General features: G+C 37.2%; 1 protein-coding gene across 5 annotated transcripts in view; it reads left to right on the top strand.

Moving 5' to 3' along the window:
• Positions 1–19,950, top strand: part of Nkain2 (sodium/potassium transporting ATPase interacting 2) — a 1,006,098-nt gene that overhangs the window by 806,598 nt on the left and 179,550 nt on the right. For all 5 annotated transcript variants that reach the window (XR_004121597.1, XR_004121598.1, XR_004121599.1 and 2 more), the window contains one exon: positions 10,757–10,957. Coding sequence is in view for 2 of the 5 variants with exons in the window: in XM_031380728.1 (XP_031236588.1) it covers positions 10,757–10,957 (201 nt within the window). In the remaining 3 variants the exon portion in view is untranslated. The remainder of the gene's footprint in view (positions 1–10,756; positions 10,958–19,950) is intronic.

The raw sequence follows: 19,950 nt of genomic DNA, 5'->3' as shown, positions 1-19,950 counted from the left end.
GGATGGAATTAGAAAATGTCATCCTGAGTGAGAAAGTGAGGTAACTCAGTCACAATAGAGAACACACACTATGTACTCACCGATAAGTGAATATTAGTCAAAAAGTTCTGAATACCCAAAATTCAATTCACAGACCATATTAAGCCTAAGAAGAAGGAAGACCAAAATGTGGATGCCTCAGTCTTTCTTAGAAGGATGAACAAAAGACTTACAGGAAGAAATATGGAAACAAAGTGTGGAGCAGTGAATGAAGGACAGGCAATCCAGTGACTGCCTGACCAGGGGATCCATCCCATATGTAGCCACCAAACGCGGATGTTATTGTGGATGCTGGAAGTGCTTGCTGACAGGAGCCTGATATGGTTGTCTCCTGAGAGGTTCTGCCAGAGCCTGACAAAACCAGAGGTGGATGCTCACAGACAACCATTGGACTGAGTTGGGGGTGGGCGGTAGGGTGTCCCAATATAGGAGTTGGAAAAGATACTGAAGGAGCGGAGGGAGTTTGCAGCTCCATGGAGGGAACAATAGTGTCAACAGGCCAGACCCTCAGAGCTGGAGGGGCTGGACCACCAACCAAAATATATACATGGAAGGATTCATAGTGCTGGCTGCATATGTGACAGAAGATGGCCTTGTTGGACATCAGAGGGAAGAGAGGCCCTTAGGCCTGAGGGTGTTTGATGCCCTAATGTAGGGGAATTACAGGGAGGGAAGTCAGTAGTGGGTAGGTGGGTAGAGGAGCACCCATATATAGGTAGGGGGAGGAGGGATGGGGTAGGGAATTTTCAAAGGAGAGACCTGGAAAGAAGAAAATACTTGAAATGTAAATAAAGAAAAATATCCAATAAAAAAATAAAAAGAAAAGAAAAAAGTTACATTATCATAACAGAAAAGAAAAGATTGATGATACTGAACATCCATTTATGATTTATGTAAATAAAAAACAAACTAGCAATAGAGTGAGGCTCAGCTGGATAGAGCACATCTAAAAATACCTACAGCTAACTTCATTTTATCCATGAAAGATAAATTAGAGCCATCTCTCTAAGACCAGGCCTAAGTCACCAATGTCTCTGCATCCCTTTTGACAATGTGAAAAGTACATACTTCTCAAAGTGGGTAAGAGATAGTTCATTTTGAATGATCATGTGCTGGAACTGTATAGATTTAGATTGCCCCTGTATTCCAGGTACTAACACTGTAATAGTTTTGTGAAGTTTATGATAACAGAGTAAAAAAGTTATAGATTGAGACCCTTGACAAATACATTAGTAGGTATATCAGGTTGGCCAGTCACAGTGAAGAAGAAAAGATTACTGTATTAGATACTATCTAATGAAGTGCTTAGCTATGGGGTTGGTAAAAAATGAAGCTCTGTTTATACATTCCAAAAGTTTTACCTTAATAATCAGAAGGATGTTGGGAATTATACAAAATAGTCAATAGATAAATACTAAAGAGGTTGAAGACAGCACAAGATAATTTGCATTAAGATCTGAACCTATAGCATTCCAACCACTCTACAAGCTAGTCTATAGTTCTAATCAGCTCTGTGGGTACAGCTGCATCTCAGGGACTTTAGATTACACTTTTCAGCTTCATTGTAATTTCTAGCTATTAAGGAAGAAAGTGTAACAAAGGTGGAAGAATGGGAAAGCAACAATAAAATTGTCTTTGTTCATAGACAATTATAAAAATTTTCTGTAGAGAAAATCAAGAAAAAGTGAACAAAAATCCTAATACTATGCAGCTATAAGATGCCTGCCAGGAAGTACATAAAAACTACTTGATTCCTATATGTCAGCAATTAACAAATGAAATGAGAAGTTAAAAGCAAAATACAAATTACAGTAGTACTACACTAAACTGTAAAAACAAGAATAAATGCAGCAAAATGAATACAGGGTAAATATGAGGAAATTACAGAATTGGTGAGAAAACCAGGGAACTAAGTAACTGGAAAGATAAACCATATACATTGGTATGAAGATTCAATTGTTTAGATGTAAGTTTCTACAGACTCAGCCCTCTCAACTTTCTGAATGTTATTTTGTGAATGTTGACAAATTAATTCTAAAACTTAAATCGGGAGGACAAATATCCAGAAAAGGCAATATCGTATTTAAAAAAAAACAGAATTTGAGGATTAATATATTCTTAATTCAAGATTTATTATAATGCTACATTGATGGAGACTGCAGTATTAGTGAAAGAATATGTAGAGAAATGAATGGAACAGAACAGAGAGCTTAAAATAAACATGGGCAATTGACTTTTAATTAAAAAAATAGAAAAAATAGAAAAAAAATAAATAAATAGAAAATATGTAATGAAAAGAAAAATCATTTTGGCAAAATGGAGACAGAAAAAGAGGACCTCCACATGTAAAGTGAACAATATCTAGGAAAATGGAAACACTAAATGCTGATAAGGACGTAGAGCAAAAGAAATCAGCATTCATTGCTCAGGAGATTTCAAAACAGTGCAGTCACTTTAAGAATAATATGGTAGTTTCTTGCAGAAATTCATATGCTTTTACCATGTAACTGCATAATAATCTTCTCAAGTACTTACTAAAATAGCTAAAATTTTATGTCCACATTAACCCATCACAGTGAAAATTTATAACAGCTTTTTTTCATAATTGTCCAAACCCTAAATCAGTCAAGAAGTCCCTCAAGTGATTAAATAGATAAATTAACTGTGATTTCCACAATGAAATGCTATTCAATGTTAAGAAACTAGCAACTATGTCATGAAAAGAATAAAAAAAAATTAAATGTGTAGGATGAAGTAAAAGAAGCTGATCTGAAATATCCATCTACAGTTGAATTGGATTCTGTATGAACATTGCAATGATACAGAATTCTCTAAGAAATTAAACGAACCACAGTTTCCACCCACTAGGAAAGCGACAGGAACAGCATGTAGGCACAGAAAAATGCCTACGCAAGAAACTGATTCTGACACTGGAGTGGCAGGTTCATGTCACCACTCATTTTCTAAGGCCACAGACTGTGTGTCAAGATGAACAAAATGAAAAATGGGACTTTGCATGATAATAATATTCAATATAGGTTCACAGACTGGAATAACACCTGGCCTGGAGTGTTCACAGGGGAAAGATTCTACATTTCAGAGAGGAGAAGAACATTTTCAGCTCATTTTTTCCTCTGAACCTAAAACTACTTCAAAAAGTAAAGTATGTTTTTTTTTGTTGGGAAAGAATTATTAACTACTGGAACAAACATTATATAAGAAAGAAATTGCTTTTATAATTCACAACTCAGCTCAGCCATAAAAATATTTATATGGTCATAAATTATATACTATTGATTTAATCAAATTTTAGAGAAAGTTATGCAGAATTGTTAGAAGTAGAGAATTCTGTGGCCTGAGCATACCCTTACTCACACTGTCCAGGAGAACATATGGATAAAGAGTAAAGTAGTCATATAATAATGCAAATATGACAAAATGTGGATAAAATGAAAATAAATATCTTAAGAAATAATGTCAAACAAATGGATATGATTATTTTGCAGTAGAATATTGGGAGATGGCAGAAACCATGGGCAAACAGTGCTATTTGGTTATTAATTTTATGGAAATAAATTCTATGCCAATAATAGGCAATAAAATGGGTAATACAGAAAGGAAAGAAATGAGATACAGTGCCTGCCACCCATGGAGTCTGGCTCTGATAATCCTTAGCCATCAGAGTTTAGCATTATAGGTTGGCATGTGTAAATCCCATCTTCCAGTACCACCAAGAACAAGTTTATTTGGAAATACAATAATTCAATCTAACCAGTAAAGGTTATTTTGGTCTGTGTAGTTTTAAGTAAATGAATGAACTTCTTGGACAGAGGGAGAGCCTGAACATTTTGAGAAATCAGAGCAGAGATAATAGTTACATTTTTGAAGCTGGAGAGTATCAAATATTACAAGCATGTCCTCAAAGGCTTGAGCAAATATTGTCTCCTGTTACTCTGAAGAACCATCCTGACTATACCTTGAGAGCAGACTTTGAGCCTCTGAGACAACGAGACAATAGATTTCCCAATTTCTGAAACTATGAAGTTTAAACTGGTCTGTAACAGTAGTCTTCAAGAAATAGTGCAGACACTATTCTAGAAAGAAGAATTAGGCTAGCAACATGGCTCAGTTGGTGAAGTGTTTGCCTTGCAAGCATGAGAACACAGGTATGATTGCCAGAATCCACAAAAATGGGGGATGCAGACTCTCTGTCCATTCAGTCCAATCTAACCCCCTATCTCAGGTAAAAAAGAAAAAAAATCTTTAAATTTAGAGGGAAATCAAAGGTACCATGCAATATATTGCATTTATATTAAAGATTTGTAAAGATTGTCTCTCAAAACCCTGATACTAGGGAAGAAAGGGCTAACTTTCGCCAGTGAGATGGCACAGCAGATAAAGGTGCATATTTCCAAGAATAATTATGGGTGTTTGATGCTCAGAAAACACATGGTGGAAGACAAGAACCAGCTCCTACAAGCTGTCCCCTTATCTCCTCATCTATATGCTCACACACACATGCACACATTCAAACACACACACACTCAGACTCACACATGTAAACAACCAACCAAACAGACAGACAGACAGATAAAAGCAAAAGTGTCTAAAATAGTGTCTTTCCTATGGATAGGACTTTTTTATTTTCCTTATTGCAAACATGTCAGAGCTGACTCGGTGAATGGATGAGATATTCATGTTTTGGCTTCCTAGACACCTTCATTATTGCATCTGTTACCTCTTACATTTTAGCTATGTTTTAATGGTGGATAGGTGATCATGACAATCCTTTCCTCCCCTCCATTTTCATCAACATCAACATTTACAAAGTAAAGAATAAATTATTGCTGCTGGTCAAAGAAGATCTCTTGGACATATTCTCTGCCTACCTCAATGCCTTCTTGTAGTTCTATCTGAAGCTGTAGTGACCAATTGTACTGAGTGTCCAATGGCAAAGGAATTTCACTGCAGAAGTCATGACAGCCCCATATTTAATGAACTAGCCAACAAGCAGATTCTCAGAACCACTGTTTGTGCCCTAGTTATTGTTTGAAAGCAACAAGTATTCCCAACAAACTCATGTATAATTTTTACTAACTTGTTTACTTTCATATGAGAAATAAGTCCTGTCCCAACAGCTGAGAAGCAATAATACAAATGGCCAATATTTCAGTTTCATAAAAATCCTCTTTCCAATTCTTTCAGATGGAACCTCCTGTCTGCAAATGATTTTTCTGTGAGATCCTAAGATAACTGCATTAGAAATCACTAGCTATTAGGAAACCAGACTGTGTTATTTCTGGACTGTGTGAACGTGGCTGCTCTTATGTCTTAGTCTTGATCTAATTGCCTTTGAAGACATTTTCTTCTTCATCTTTGTCACTAGTAATCCACCAAGTTTTCTTTTGTAACCAAATATTAAATGAAGAAGACAGAGAAAGAAGCAGAAAACTGTATTCTTTCTTACATATCTGACCATGAAAACCTATGATTGTTCAGGTTCTGGTTCTGTTGCAACCAAATCAAAGGTATGACAGACTTCCTGTTTCTTTTTAATAAGAATGCAACAAAAGACAATGTTATTCCCCAGATAGTCTTCTAAACAAAATTAAAGTGGCTTTCCAGCACTGTAATAAAATACTCCAGTTTCACTCAAAGTTAACTGAGCCCATAGGAAAGGCCATGTGTGTATGGACTGTTTGCCTTCAGTCTTTCATAACACATTTCCTAATTCACAATTATTCGTCCCATTCCTCCATGCCTGGAATAGCAATAGAGAAGAGTTAACAGGTCAGAGGGGCTATAAAGGTATCAAAAAGACCTTTGGAGGATTATCAAATTGACTTACTCATGGTAGCTTTTTTGGCATTTCAAAAACTCCCTTGCACAACCTACCTCCACAGCACTTGCATGCTCTATTTTTGTATTACTTTTCTTCTTTCAAAACTTGGAAATATGAGGCAATATAGAGTCAGCTATTATTGCTCTGCTAACAAAACTTCTCTTCTTGGAAAACCTTAGGAAACAGGCACAGTCAAATTTCTCACTACGGACCACAAATTACTCCCAAAGTTCTTTTACTTTGGACCCATCTTCTGTAGCACTAGAGTTGCCTCCTAAGAGATGTCACCACTTTATGTGTGGCAAATTAACAGGTGGCTTTGCCTGTTGGCTTCATTTTGAAGATTATTAGCCTGAGTCAATTGCCAGTATTCTGTCTCCAAGTTTCCAAGGGTTTCCAGAAGCCTTTCTTCCTAGCTTCAGGAAGAAGAGAGACAGTCTTCTGTGTCCTTTCATTGCTGCCTGGAAGATGGTGACACCATAGCTCGGCTTTCTCCAGTTGACTCCACCTTTCAGTGTGTGGGATCTCCAGCTTAATCTTTAGCATTTTTCAGTGGGAGTCAGTGCCTCCTAGTCAGGGAACAGAAATAAAATTGTCTAGTCAAGGCATGCCAAGGCATATGAGCACTTCACTCTGGAATGAGAGTGGTTGGCTTCTATTATCCCATGACTCCACACCACCAACACTGATATAATCCAATTCCCATGCAGGTCATCACTCATGACTTGCTGAGAAGTGGAATGTCATTGATGTGTTCTCTTGTACCTTCTTTCTGTTTATGTGCCATGAACACCTTTCTGTGAGTGTATATGATCAGTCAAATACATTGTGTACCACCTAATTCATCTGAAGATATGTAAATTTATTATCTCAGTCCTATAATTTCTAAGGAATTTTATTTAAAAAAATGTATAATAGAACTTAACAAGTTGAAGACAATGGGCCTTCCAGTTTCCCTCTGTGACACAGCACCCAGAGCTGATTCTGGGCCACAGTGCTCTGTATCCAAATACTACCGGGAGACTGCTGGCATCCCAGGAATGAGGACAAGCCTTGAGCTCAGGTAAGACCACCACTGCTGCTCAGAGAGACCTTCCCAGAACCCTTAGGACACAGGAACTGAGGAACAGTCTCGTACAGGACCCTTCCATTTTCCCTCTGCTCCTGGAGCTGATCCTGTGCCACAGTGTCCAGAGCTAATCCTGTGCCACAATGCTACATACCCAAATACCACCTGGAGAGAGCTGGTCTTCCAGGAGTGTCAATACACCTGTGAGCACAGGTAAGACCACCACTTCTGTTCAAATTTCCTGGCCCAAGAGGGACGCTCCCAGAACAATCAGGACCCAGGAAACAAGGAACAGCTTGGGTCAGGATGCTTCTGGTTTCTGTTTGCACTCCGGAGATGACCCTGTGCCACAGCTCTCCATAACCAAATTACTTCTGGAGAGAATTGGTCTCCCAGAAGTACTGACCCACGGGCTTGCAGGAGGGACAAGCTACAGTCAGAGAGAACAAGACAAACTAAAACCAGAGATAACCAGATGGCAATAGGCAAGGCAACATAAGCAACAGAAACCAAGGCTACTTGGAATCATCAGAACCCAGTTCTCCCACCACAATGAGTCCTGGATACCAAAACACACCAGAAAAGCAAGACTCTGATTTGAAATCACATCTCATGATGATGATAGAGGACTTTAAGAAGGAGATAAGTAACTCCCTTAAAGAAATACAAGGGAACACAGATAAACAGCTGGAAGCCCTTAAAGAGGAAACATAAAAACCCCTTAAAGAATTACAAGAAAATACAACCAAACATGTGAAGGAATTGAACAAAACCATCTAGGATCTAAAAATGAAAATAGAAACAATAAAGAAATCCCAAATGGAGACAACCCTGAAGATAGAAAAACCTAAGAAAGAGATCAGGAGTCATAGATGCAAGCACCACCAACAGAATACAAGAGATAAAAGAGAATATACCATAGGTACAGAAAACACCATAGAAAACATTGACACAACAGTCAAAGAAAAGGCAAAAACCAAAAAGCTCCTAGCTCAAAACATCCAGGAAATCCAGAACACAATGAGAAGACCAAACCTAAGGATAATAGGTATAGAAGAGAGTGAAGACTCCCAATGTAATGGGCCAGTAAATATCTTCAACAAAATTACAGAAGAAAACTTCCCTAACCTAAAGAAAGAGATGCCCATGGATGTATAAGAAGCCTATAGAATTCCAATTATATTGGACCAGAAAAGAAATTCCTCTTATCACATAACAGTCAAAACACCAAATGCACAAAACAAAGAATATTAAAAGTAGTAAGGGAAAAAGGTCAAATAACATATAAAGGCAGACCTATCAGAATTACACCACACTTCTCACCAGAGATTTTGAAAGCCAGAAGACATGGAGAATCATATTTCACAAATACATATACATATATATATATATATATATAGTATTTTTTCACAAATCCAGATCTGAAAAGGAAAACTCTAACAGGAGGGAAACTACACCCTAGAAAAAGCAGCAAAATAATCTTCTTTCAACAAACCCAAAAGAAGATAGCCATACAAACATAAAAATAACATAGAAAATAACTTGAAGCAACAATCACTATTCCTTAATATCTCTTAACATCAACAGACTCAAATCCCTAATAAAAAGATATAGACTACAACAACAAAAACAACAGAAAGCCCTTATATGCATGGCAGCTGAACAATGCTCCACTCAATGACAACTTGATCAAGGAAGAAATAAAAACTGAAATTAAACACTTTTTAGAATTTAATGAAAATGAAGGTACAACAAACCCAAACTTATGGGACACACAAAAAAAAAGCAGTACTAAGAGGAAAACTCATAGCTCTGAGTGCCTCCATAATGAAACTGGAGAGAGGTTACATTAGCAGCTTGACAGCACCCCTGAAAGCTTTAGAACAAAAAGAAGCAAATGCACTCAAGAGGAGTAGACAGCATGAAATAATCAAACTCAGAGCTGGAATCAATCAAGTTAGAAACAAAAAGAACTATATAAAGAATCAACAAAACCGGGAGCTGATTCTTTGTAAAAATCAACAAGGTAGATAAATGGTCAAATAGGCACAATATTGCCTGCTTGGTAGGATTGTTGTCATGAAACATTGTTTGGATCTAGAATCTGAGGATAGCAAATATGACTGTGCAATTGCCCGTTGCCATTTTTGAGAAATTAGGAAGGACATTTTCCCTCAAGATAGTGAGTTTCTTAACTTACAACTGATATGCTAGAAGACAGCAAAAGAAATGGTCAGTCAATTAATTAGTGAAAATTTAAAATAACCAACAAATCAGGAAACAATCCATATAGCTTGATGGTACCTTACTGGCTTTTTTCCCACCTATAATTGAAGAACAGCTCCCCAAACAGGGAAACCACAGGTGGGACCCTATATGATTGTTAAGCTATCAATGTAAATGGAGCCATTCAAAAGTCCTGGTGTAATTAGTTTTGGGCATAATGGGTGTAATTATCGTCCATCAATAGGCTATACTGTATGTTCCATGTTACAAAATGATAATGGGATTAGCAATCAACTCAATCATCAAACTTTTATCAATTTTTTAGGATTTTTTTTGTTTCTCAAAAAAAGTGGGATTTAAGCTCTTTCTAACCACTTAGCTCTGGTTGATAGAACTAGAACAACTGAGTCATTTACACAATGCTAATGTTTGGTATATTTAAAAAAAAAGAAAATAACAAAACCTTTTTCATGTCTAGAGATTATCTATAGATTCAGAGGACAGGAAAGCATCTAATCAGTTGTAGAACCATGTGAAGAACTTGATAAACAGTCAAATCCCCCTCCTCTTGTGAGCTTCCTAAAGTGAAGATCCAGAATAGAGGTCAGAATGTACATTTTATAAAATGTCTTTGGGATTTTAACAAGTTTTAGAGTTTAAGATTTGCAGAGAATATGGTGTAATTCACTATATAATAAACATTCTTACTATTAAAAAAAAAGGTTGAAGACAATGATTTGCTAATGTGATTTCCCCTCTCCATTCAAAGACTGCATCTTTTTTGTTTTGTTTTGTTTTTTCTTTCTTTTTTATTATTATTGTTCAATTTCTTTATAGTCCAGTTGTTATCCTCCTCCCAATCAGCTCTCTGACTATTTCTCATCCCATTCTTCCTCTCCCACCTCCAAGAGGATGTCCCCATCCCCTCACTCCCACCCCACCAGACCTTCCTACTCCCTGAGTACTCTTAATTGGACCACCTGCCATTTAATATAAGTGACATGAAGTTTTTAGAATTTTAGTATCTGCAGGGTTCTAGAACAGCCACATGTGTACACACAGGACCAACTTTTAGAAGAAAGGAAAAAAAAAAACTAAGTAATAGCATGTATTACTATGAAAAGTTCTTTAAAATTCCATTAGCCTCATTATTAAGGTAAATGTAGTCAAGTTACAATTCTGTTTGAGGAACTAAAAAATGTTAAAAAAAGTATTTTGAGAGAAAAAGTGAATCAGATTTATAATGGCATCAATTTCACCAATGGTACAGTTTAAATCATTGAGCTCACATTGTTTTTAAATCCCAAAAAGAACTCTCCCATATGATATAATTCGTTTATATCATTAGTAATTTTTCTAAAAAAATAAATAATAATAATTTAACTGATAGTATTATGGCCAGTCAAATCTTCAAAAGTATAATCTGCATACATATAATTACTTAAGCAGTTAAGTGCCTATAACATACACTAGGAGATAGGGAGGGACCTACCTCTTCAAACAAGAAACAGAAATAAGTCCATCCCAAATAAACTGGTATCTATAGTCTTTCTCATCCTTTACAAATTGCCTTCTTGCAGGAAACAGACCTCATCCTGACATTTAATATTTCAATGCACCGATCTTGGTGGATGGAGAATGGACCAGGATGTATGGTGACATCTGTGACACCTGCCCCAGATTGGGCTCCAGAAGACCATCGATACATCACTGTCTCGGGGTGCTTTCTGGAGTACCAGTACATAGAAGTGGCTCATAGTTCCCTCCAGATTGTCCTCGCAGTAAGTGTTGACAACAAACCACTCCTAGTGTTTCTGGAATTATTTATTTCTAGGCAAATCCGATGTGTACAAGGACTCTATGTTGATGTGGAATGTGTGTGAGTATTTTTTTGTTTTGTTTTGTTTTCTGACTAATGGCATTTCTAATAGGAATTTGCTGGATTAACCCAATTCTAAGCAAACCTTTGTATACCGCCTTTCATTAGCAATTGACAAAGAGCCTTTGATATCCTCTAACCCATAAATATTTGATTATTTCATTGGTAGTAGACTCTTCTGAAGATTCTAAAGGACCATTGGAAAGGTTTTCAAATCTCACATTTGTCCTACCTAAAATGAAAGATTTCAATATGTAATGCATATTTATCCTACCTAAAAAGAAAGATTTCAGTAGGTTTTACATATATATAACATAAGAAGAAAGATTTTAACATGTAGTTTATATATGTAGCTATGTATATGTATATGTATATATGCATATATATGTGTGTGTATGTACTAAACTGTTAGCACAATTTTTTCTTTCTTCTGTTTGCATCTGTATTCTTTACAGATTTCACAGGTCTGTCGCTTTTTATTCTCCTTTGTTTTTCAGACCATTTCACGCTTTCTATAGAGTGTATCTCTGGGCTTTATGCTCTCATATTATAACAATAAAAATCCCTCTATTTACCAGGAGGCAGTGAGGTTATAAATTTTAATTTAGTATTCCATATGTTTATGTTCTGCAAACAAATTATTTCCATTATTAGGACAGAGATTCAAATAAAAACAAATCTTCTTGAAGAAACTTAGGAAATCTAACTGTGATTCTGTGAGATTTACAAAGTTGAAAATTTTCTTATACAAAAATTCACATGTCTCTGTGAAATCATAGATTCACAATCATTTTCTTTAGATCCTATTTGGACGTACAATTGATGTACACAAACTTAAACTTGTTAGCAACAAGAAAAACTAGATTTTTTTTACCTTTCTTCAGCTAATTACTGTAAGAGTAATATTAACTCAGAACTGAGTAATAAGGAACAATAAGTTATGTGTAAAATGATATCAGTGTCTCTAGATTTAAAAAAATAAAAATAATACTTTAAACCATGATAAAAGATATTGTAACTGAGCATGGTGGCGCATGACTTTAATCCCAGCCCTTAGAAGACAGGACACTTAGGCTAGGAAAATACAGAACAAGTTCCCAAACAGACAGGCCTACACAGAGAAACCTACTCTCAAATCAATCAAAAAGCAAAGTAACAAAGAACAAAGCAAAATGTGATTTTAAAAATGATAGTAGTAAACAGTTTATAAACCTCTATATAAGAACATGGGTCATGGCTGCAGTCTGCATATTTGGGAGGCTACATCAGGATTTTAAGTCCTAAGTGCGCTATATCCCTAGACAATATTTCAAAAATCAAAACCAAATTCTAACAAAAACTTTTTCCTGTGTGTGTTAACTTGTGTTTCTGTTGGTGGCTTTACTTGTCACAAAAGAAACAAGGCTAATGGTGCCGCCTCCAACCCAGTGGTCATGAATTGCCATGCCTGACATCATAATAGATGTGGAGGATCACACTAGCTTATCCCTGCTCAGACAATAGGGTTCATTGTTATAGTTCACTGTCTCTCAGTCCCAAAGAAATCTTTGCAGAGAACCCTAGTTTCTAGAAAATCTGAGTTGTGTTCTTCCCTAAAGTATTAGCATTTTTAACCCAGATTAGATGAACTCTTTCTTGTCTTGGCATTGTAGAACCACTTGTTTAGACACTGCACTGGCAGAGCAATAGAAGGAGGTTCCTTCTCTGTAAAAACTGTAAATGGAGCATGAAACGAGACTTATAACTCAGCTTTTGAATTACTGAAGGTGGTGGAGATCATAGATACAGGCTAAAGAAAATGAAGGAAGGAGACAGGCTAGATATAAGAGAAAATTTATGTCTTCTCTGAGAATAGGTGTAGATTTTCCAGGAATTCAGTCACTATATCTTGCCCCTTTTTAGGTGGCTTTGCAGTTGTAATCACAGAAATGTCAACTGTGATAGGCACTGAAGCACATGTACTGAGAATGCAGATAGGCTACATTAAAGTTAGAAGTTACCAGGTAGTCACTATGGCTGCCAATGTATATCCATCATTTATTAGGTCAGTTTTGTCTTGTTTGCAACAAGAGGAACCATTGATCTTCAGGCACCCTGGCTTTCAGGAATCCTGTTCTCAAAGACAACGCAGGTCAGAATAAGCAGAGATTCAGCAAAGTTAAGCAATTAATGTTCTGACTAACAACAACATGAACTATTCTCTTCCATTGCTCCAACCCAAGACATGCCTTCAATGAAGAAAGTCTTTGGTGACTGTTTTATTGGGAAATTAAGGAAAGCCAGAAATGATGGCTTTATATTCTTCAAAGTCTAGTAAAGCAGAATCTCATAAGAAAAGTAAAATACTTCTGGAATTAGGAAACAAATAAAATGACTTCACAGATATGTTAGAGAGGGGATTTAAACAAAATACACCTTGTAGGCAAACTATCTCATCATTTGTACCATACATACAATTTAGCAAAATCCACCTGTGTCCAAAGATAATATGAAGATATAATTTATGTACATGGGTACTTATAAATAATCACTTTTAGAAAGCTATTTGCATTTGTGGTGTGTGTGTGTAACTATTACCACTACACTACAAACCCTATGTAAGAATTTACATGCAGAGATGTTTTGCATAAAAGGATGACATACTATTCAAAAACCACATATTACACAATAATACACAGAACACCTTTAAGGACATGTGTATATAATGCGAAGAAGATAAAATGCCTCTAAGAGTTGCTGCAATTGGCATCTCATTTTGCCTGTCTACATTGTCTTCAGAATGGAGAACTGGCATTCTCAACTCTCCTGTTTTCAGTAGCTCCATCTTTGAGGGCAGTAACTCTTACTTCTCAGTCCTGACAGTGGCAGACCTCAGAATTAACTGTTCTGAGCTAACTAACTGGAGGTACATAACTAAGTTCTGCCTTTGGACTTACTGTTGTTTAATCAGCTTTGGGCTAAAAAGAAAGTGTCTGCTATTCCCCTAAGGACTTATCTTGAACAATTTTCTGTGCCTCTTGAACACATTTTCCTCTGGTTATTATGATCACTTTTGCAGCAATGCCTAAAGGATAAAATGCTGTCTTGAATATCGCTGTTCCTCCCTACTGAGTCACACATATCATTCTTCAGACAATCAAATATTCAGTTCAATGCATTGTAGTAAATAGTTCCTGATGTTTGGCCCTGTTGGTCTCTGGAGAAACAGAGAGATCTGAATCTCTGTACTTGAGGATGTCACAACAAAAATGGAAGCAGACTCTTGATGGTACTAACCCAATGCAGGTAGAAAACATCAAAGGATGTATCAAGAATATATTTTATGTAATTTGGGTCATAATTTTTCTTCTTACTCTCATCTCATTTCAGCAAAGTCAGCTAAACTCTAACACTTGTCTGTATCTATCTTGGAAGCTGGCCTCTAGCATGTCTGGCTCAAATCTGCTTCCACATTCTCTGTTCTTCCAGTTATTGCTCTTGATTAATTCCAAATTTCTCTTTTTATTATGCCATGGCTCAGCCTTTCTTCCACAGATTCCTGAACCCTCAAATGCCTGTTACTCCATTGTTACATTTTCTGCCAATCAACTTCTGACTGATTTTGAAAGGAGCATTCACAACGTCCAAATTTGCATTACATGCATAGATATGTCCCATCTACAGCCAAAGAAAGACAAGAATAATACCCCTATAGTTGAGTAGAGGGACTATTAATCACATAGCCTCCAGCTGAGGAGAAAAACAGACAGAAAAAGCTAATGATGAGCCAGGTCTCAGTCTTCCAGCTTCTAACTCCTCTGTTGAGTTCAAAAGGCATACAGTTGTGTGCAGTTTTAATAGAACTACAAAAAGAATGTTTTCAATACCTCATTTGCAAAACACATTAACTATGTATAGGGAGAGCAAGAAGGAAGTCAACCTAGGAAATGTTTTTGTATGACAAACAGATTCAGACAATTTCTTAAGCAGTGTGTGACTAGTAGAGGAAAGAATAGAAAGCACGTTCATATTAATCCGTGCTTTTGACCATGTAACCATCCTTTGAGGCAGCAGAACAGGTTTAAAGCCTTTATTCACATACATAGTTGGTTAAAAGAGAGTTGCTATGTTCTAACAGTAAGGAGGGGAAACAACCTTCAACATGAATGCTGTTTCTAGCTGCTGAGTAGTGGATTCCTGAAATGCAAACCTCCAGAGTCTGTCTGGTCAAAGAGGCCTACGATCGATTAGCTACATCTTCCATGGGAGAGAAGAGTTGGTGTCCATGAGCTTCACGTTCATGTACAAATTAGCTTAACTCCTGTAAGGAACAACATGGGTAAAAATATAACATACACACATGTTATTTTAAGAGAAATGATTTATTGTCATAATGTAATTAACTATATTTATTGAAATTATGTTAGAATTAAAAAAAAACTCATTGGAAAACAAAGCCAGTTAGTCACTTGTTTCTGTAGCCACATCCAGAGAATCAATATTTCTAAATTTAATATAAACCACAGCAACCAAAATTGCCTGCCTTTCTTTTCTTTTATTTACTTTACATCCAACATACTTCTAAATTCATGGCAGCTTGATGATTATTCTTTTAGAAGACTAGCAGAGAATATTGGTTACAGGGTAAATAAGCTTAGTACTTCCCAAAGTCATTAGAAGTGTCTTAGAAACCATGCACAAATTAGCAGGGATTCAGAAAGACTTTAGGAAATGCTTTCATACTGTTGTATGGCTCTCAAGTAAAAGTATAGCAATTGTTTTGTAGGACACATATCATCCCTGTCATAAAACTCTGCATCATAGTGTACATGAAATCATTATTCAGCAGATTAGAGTTAAATACATGAAACATGTTTATTTTATATCAGTGAGTCCCAGCTATTCCAATTACTGTAGCCTAATAATTTGCATTTGATATTTGTTGCACTCAGATATGCCTAGGAACATCAGGGATGTGGGAATTTAACTATTTTGGAACACTTCATCCAGGATTATTAGAGTCTGCTCTGGAGTATTTTCTGAGAAATGGCAATTTGCCAATGTACATGGTACACACAAATGCATGGATATAATATTGTACATACCACAACTTATGTCTCCATTAATCTAGAAACACTTATTTACATTGATTTGTTAAAGATTTGGGTCCTAATATTCATGCCATGAGGATATTGCTGGGAAATATGTATTAAGTTTTATAAGAATGTTTGGCTTAGCTGGGCAGTGGTGGCACACGCCTTTAGTCCCAGCACTTGGGAGGCAGAGGCAGGCAGATTTCTGAGTTCGAGGCCAGCCGGATCTACAGAGTGAGTTCCAAGGCAGGCAAGGATATACAGAGAAACCCTGTCTCAGAAACAAACAAACAAACAAACGAAAATGTTTGGCTTAAGAGGAATGGCCAGGGATGTGGAATAAGCCCATACTTAGCTAAAACTGTTTTTGGAATCCATATGGTTGTCATGGGAATATCATTTAATACCTATTTAAGTGGAAAAATAAGAAATACTTTTCTGTTTTCTTCTCTTTTTCTAAATTTTATTTTGAAACAGGGTCTTATTCTGTAGGCCAGGAGGTCCCTAGACTCCAGGCCAGCCACTATTCATACTGCCAAGTGCAGAAATTACAGTTCTGAGCCATAAGCCATAACATCTACCTAAACAGAGTTACTGATACAAAAAGTAAATTAAGTTTCTCTGATGTGTTTCAGAGTATTTATTCATTTATAGTATGATTTTTACTTTACAAGTTTTACAAAGGAAACAAAGTATATCTATAGCTCTAAAGCTTGTTAAAAATAACTCAGAGCACATTTTTTTTATTATTTTTATTTTTTAATGTTCTTTTTTAAATTAGATATTTTCTTTATTTACATTTCAAATGGTATCCCCTTTCCTGGTTTCCCCTCCAACAACAACAACAAAAAAAAAAAAACCCTACTCCCTCCCCACTCCCCCTGCTCACCAACCCACCCTCTCCTGCTTCCTGGTCCTAGAATTCCTCTACACTGGAGCATAGAACCTTCATAGGACCAAGGGCCACTTTTCTCATTGATGATCAACTAACTAGGCCATCCTCTGCTACCTATGCAGCTGGGGCCATGTGTCCCACCATGTGTACTTTTTGGTTAGTGGTTTAGTCCCTGGGAGTTCTGAGGGTACTAGTTAGTTCATGTTGTTCCTCTTAAGGGACTGCAAACCCTTCAGGTCCTTGGGTCCTTTTGCTAACTCCTTCATTGGGGACCCTGAGTTGGTACTGTCAAAGCCTCTCAGGAGACAGCTACATCAGGCTCCTGTCAACCAGTACTTGCTGGCATCCACAATAGTGTCTTGATTTGGTGATTGAATATGGGAAGGATTCCCAGATGTGTAATAGTCTCTGGATTGTCCTTCCTTCAGTCTCTGCTCCATACTTTATCTATGCAATTACTTCCATTCCATGGGTATTTTGTTCCCCTTCTAAGAAGGATTGAAGTATCCACACTTTGGTCTTCCTTCTTGAGTTTCTTGTGGTTTGTGGATTGTATCTTGGGTATTCTGAGTTTCTAGGCTAATATCCACTTATCAGTGAGTGCATACCATGTGTGTTCTTTTGTGATTGAGTTACCTCACTCAGGATGATATTCTCCAGATCCATTCATTTCCCTAAGAATTTCATAAGTTCATTGTTTTTAATAGCTGAGTCATTATGCAATTGTACCACATTTTCTGTATCCATTCCTCTGTTGAGGGACATCTGGGTTCTTTCTAGTTTCTAGCTATTATAAATAAGGCTGCTATGAACATAGTGGAGCATGTATCCTTATTATATGTTGGAGCATCTTCTGGGTATATGCCCAGGAGTGGTATAGCTGGGTACTCAGGTAATACTATGTCCAATTTCCTGAGGAACCACCAAACTGATTTCCAGAGTGGTTGCACCAGCATGCAATCCCACCAGCAATATAGGAGTGTTTCTCTCTCAACACAACCTCACCAGCATCTACTGTCACCTGAGTTTTTGATCTTAGCCATTCTGACTGGGGTAAGGTGGAATCTCAGGGTTGTTTTGATTTGCATTTCCCTGATGACTAAAGATGTTGAACATTTCTTTAGGTGCTTCTCAACCATCCGGTATTCCTCACTTGAGAATTTGTTTAGTTCTGTACCCCATTTTTAATAGGGTTCAGATGATATGATAGTATACTTAAGTGACACAAAATTCCACCAGAGAACTCCTAAACCTGATAAACAACTTTACTTTTTAAATTAATTTATTTTTACACTCCATATTTTATTCCCTCATCCACCCTCCAACTGTTTCACATCCCATAACTCTTCCCTACCCCTCTGTCTCCAAGAGGATGCCCCCCCCACCAGACCTCTAAATTTTCTGGGGCCTCCAGTCTCTTGAGGGTTAGGTATATCATCTCTGAATGAACACAAACCCAGAAGTCGTCTACTGTATGTGTGTTGGGGGCCTCATAGCAGCTGGTGTATGCTCTCTGGCAGTACAGTGTTTGAGAGATCTTGGGGGTCTAGATTAATTGAGACTGCTGGTCCTCCTAGAAGACTCCTTCTTGTCAGCTTCTTTCAACCTTTCCTAGATCAACAAAAGGGTCAGCTGCTTCTGTCCATTAGTTAAATGCAAATATCTGCATCTGACTCTTCCAGCTGCTTGTTGGGTCTTTCAGAGGGCAGTCATGCTAGGTCCCTTTTTGTGAGCACTCATAGCCTCAGTAATAGTGTTAGGCCTTGGGACCTCCCCTTGAGCTGGACCTCACTTTGGGCCTGTCGCTGGACCTTCTCCATTTCCATCGCTGTAATTCTTTCAGACAGGAACAATTATGGGTCAGAGATGTGACTGATATGAGAACCCCGTCCTGCTGATGGGTTGATGTCCTGTCTTCTTGCTGGAGGTGGGCTCTGTAAGTTCCCTCTCACTACTGTCAAGCATTTCATCTAAGGTCCCTTCCCTTTGAGTCCTGTAAGTCTCACCTCCCAGGCCTCTGGTGCATTCTGGAGAGTCCCCCCCAACCTCCTATTTTCTGAGGTTGCCTGTTTCCATTCTTTCTGCTGGCCTTCAGGGCTTCAGTCCTTTTCCCTCAGCCAATACCAGATCAAGTTCTCCTCTACCCTGCATGAACTCCCCTGTCCACTTTCCCTCCCAGGTTCCTCCCTTCCTCCCCACTTGTGATTACTTTCTTCTCTCCCAAGTGGGATTGAGGTATCTTCACTTGGACACTTCTGCTTGCTGAACTTTTTGAGTTCTGTGGACTGTATCTTGGGTATTCTGTACCTTTTTGTTTGGTTGTTTTTTTTGTGGTTTTTTTTGTTGTTGTTGTTGGTGGTGGTGGTGGTGGTTTTTTTTGGTTTTGGCTAATATCCACTTATTAGTGAGTACATACTATGAATGTCCTTTTGGGTCTGAGTTACCTCACTCAGGACGATATTTTCTAGTTCCATCCATTTGCCTGAAAAACTCAGGATGTCCTCATCCTTAGTAGCTGAGTAGTACTCCATTGTGTAAATGAACCCCATTTTCTGTGTCCACTCTTCTGTCCTGGGACATCCAGGTGGTTTCCACCTTCTGCCACATATTTTAAATTAACAAAACATTATATTATATAAAATGACACAAATGCAGAGTCAATAATCTGTCAACATTTACAAACATTTTAATTTAATCAGGATTGGTTCCTTTAAGAGATTCTGGAGTATGAGTAATTCATTAAATCTTTATCATGTTTTTGATTCATTTCCCAGAAATTGTTGCAAATTGAGCAATTTCCATTTCTTTGCTTTCGCTGAAATAGAAGGAAAACCTAATAGATTTGACAGTTGGTAGGTTATTTGAAATGATTTTTGTGATAGAGAATGTATAAATTGAGGCATGAAGTTTAGAATAAGTTAAATAAAT

Source organism: Mastomys coucha, unplaced genomic scaffold (genome assembly GCF_008632895.1).
Source record: "Mastomys coucha isolate ucsf_1 unplaced genomic scaffold, UCSF_Mcou_1 pScaffold2, whole genome shotgun sequence".
In the NCBI taxonomy this organism is placed as follows: domain Eukaryota; kingdom Metazoa; phylum Chordata; class Mammalia; order Rodentia; family Muridae; genus Mastomys; species Mastomys coucha.
This window is presented reverse-complemented; position numbering and strand designations above follow the sequence as displayed.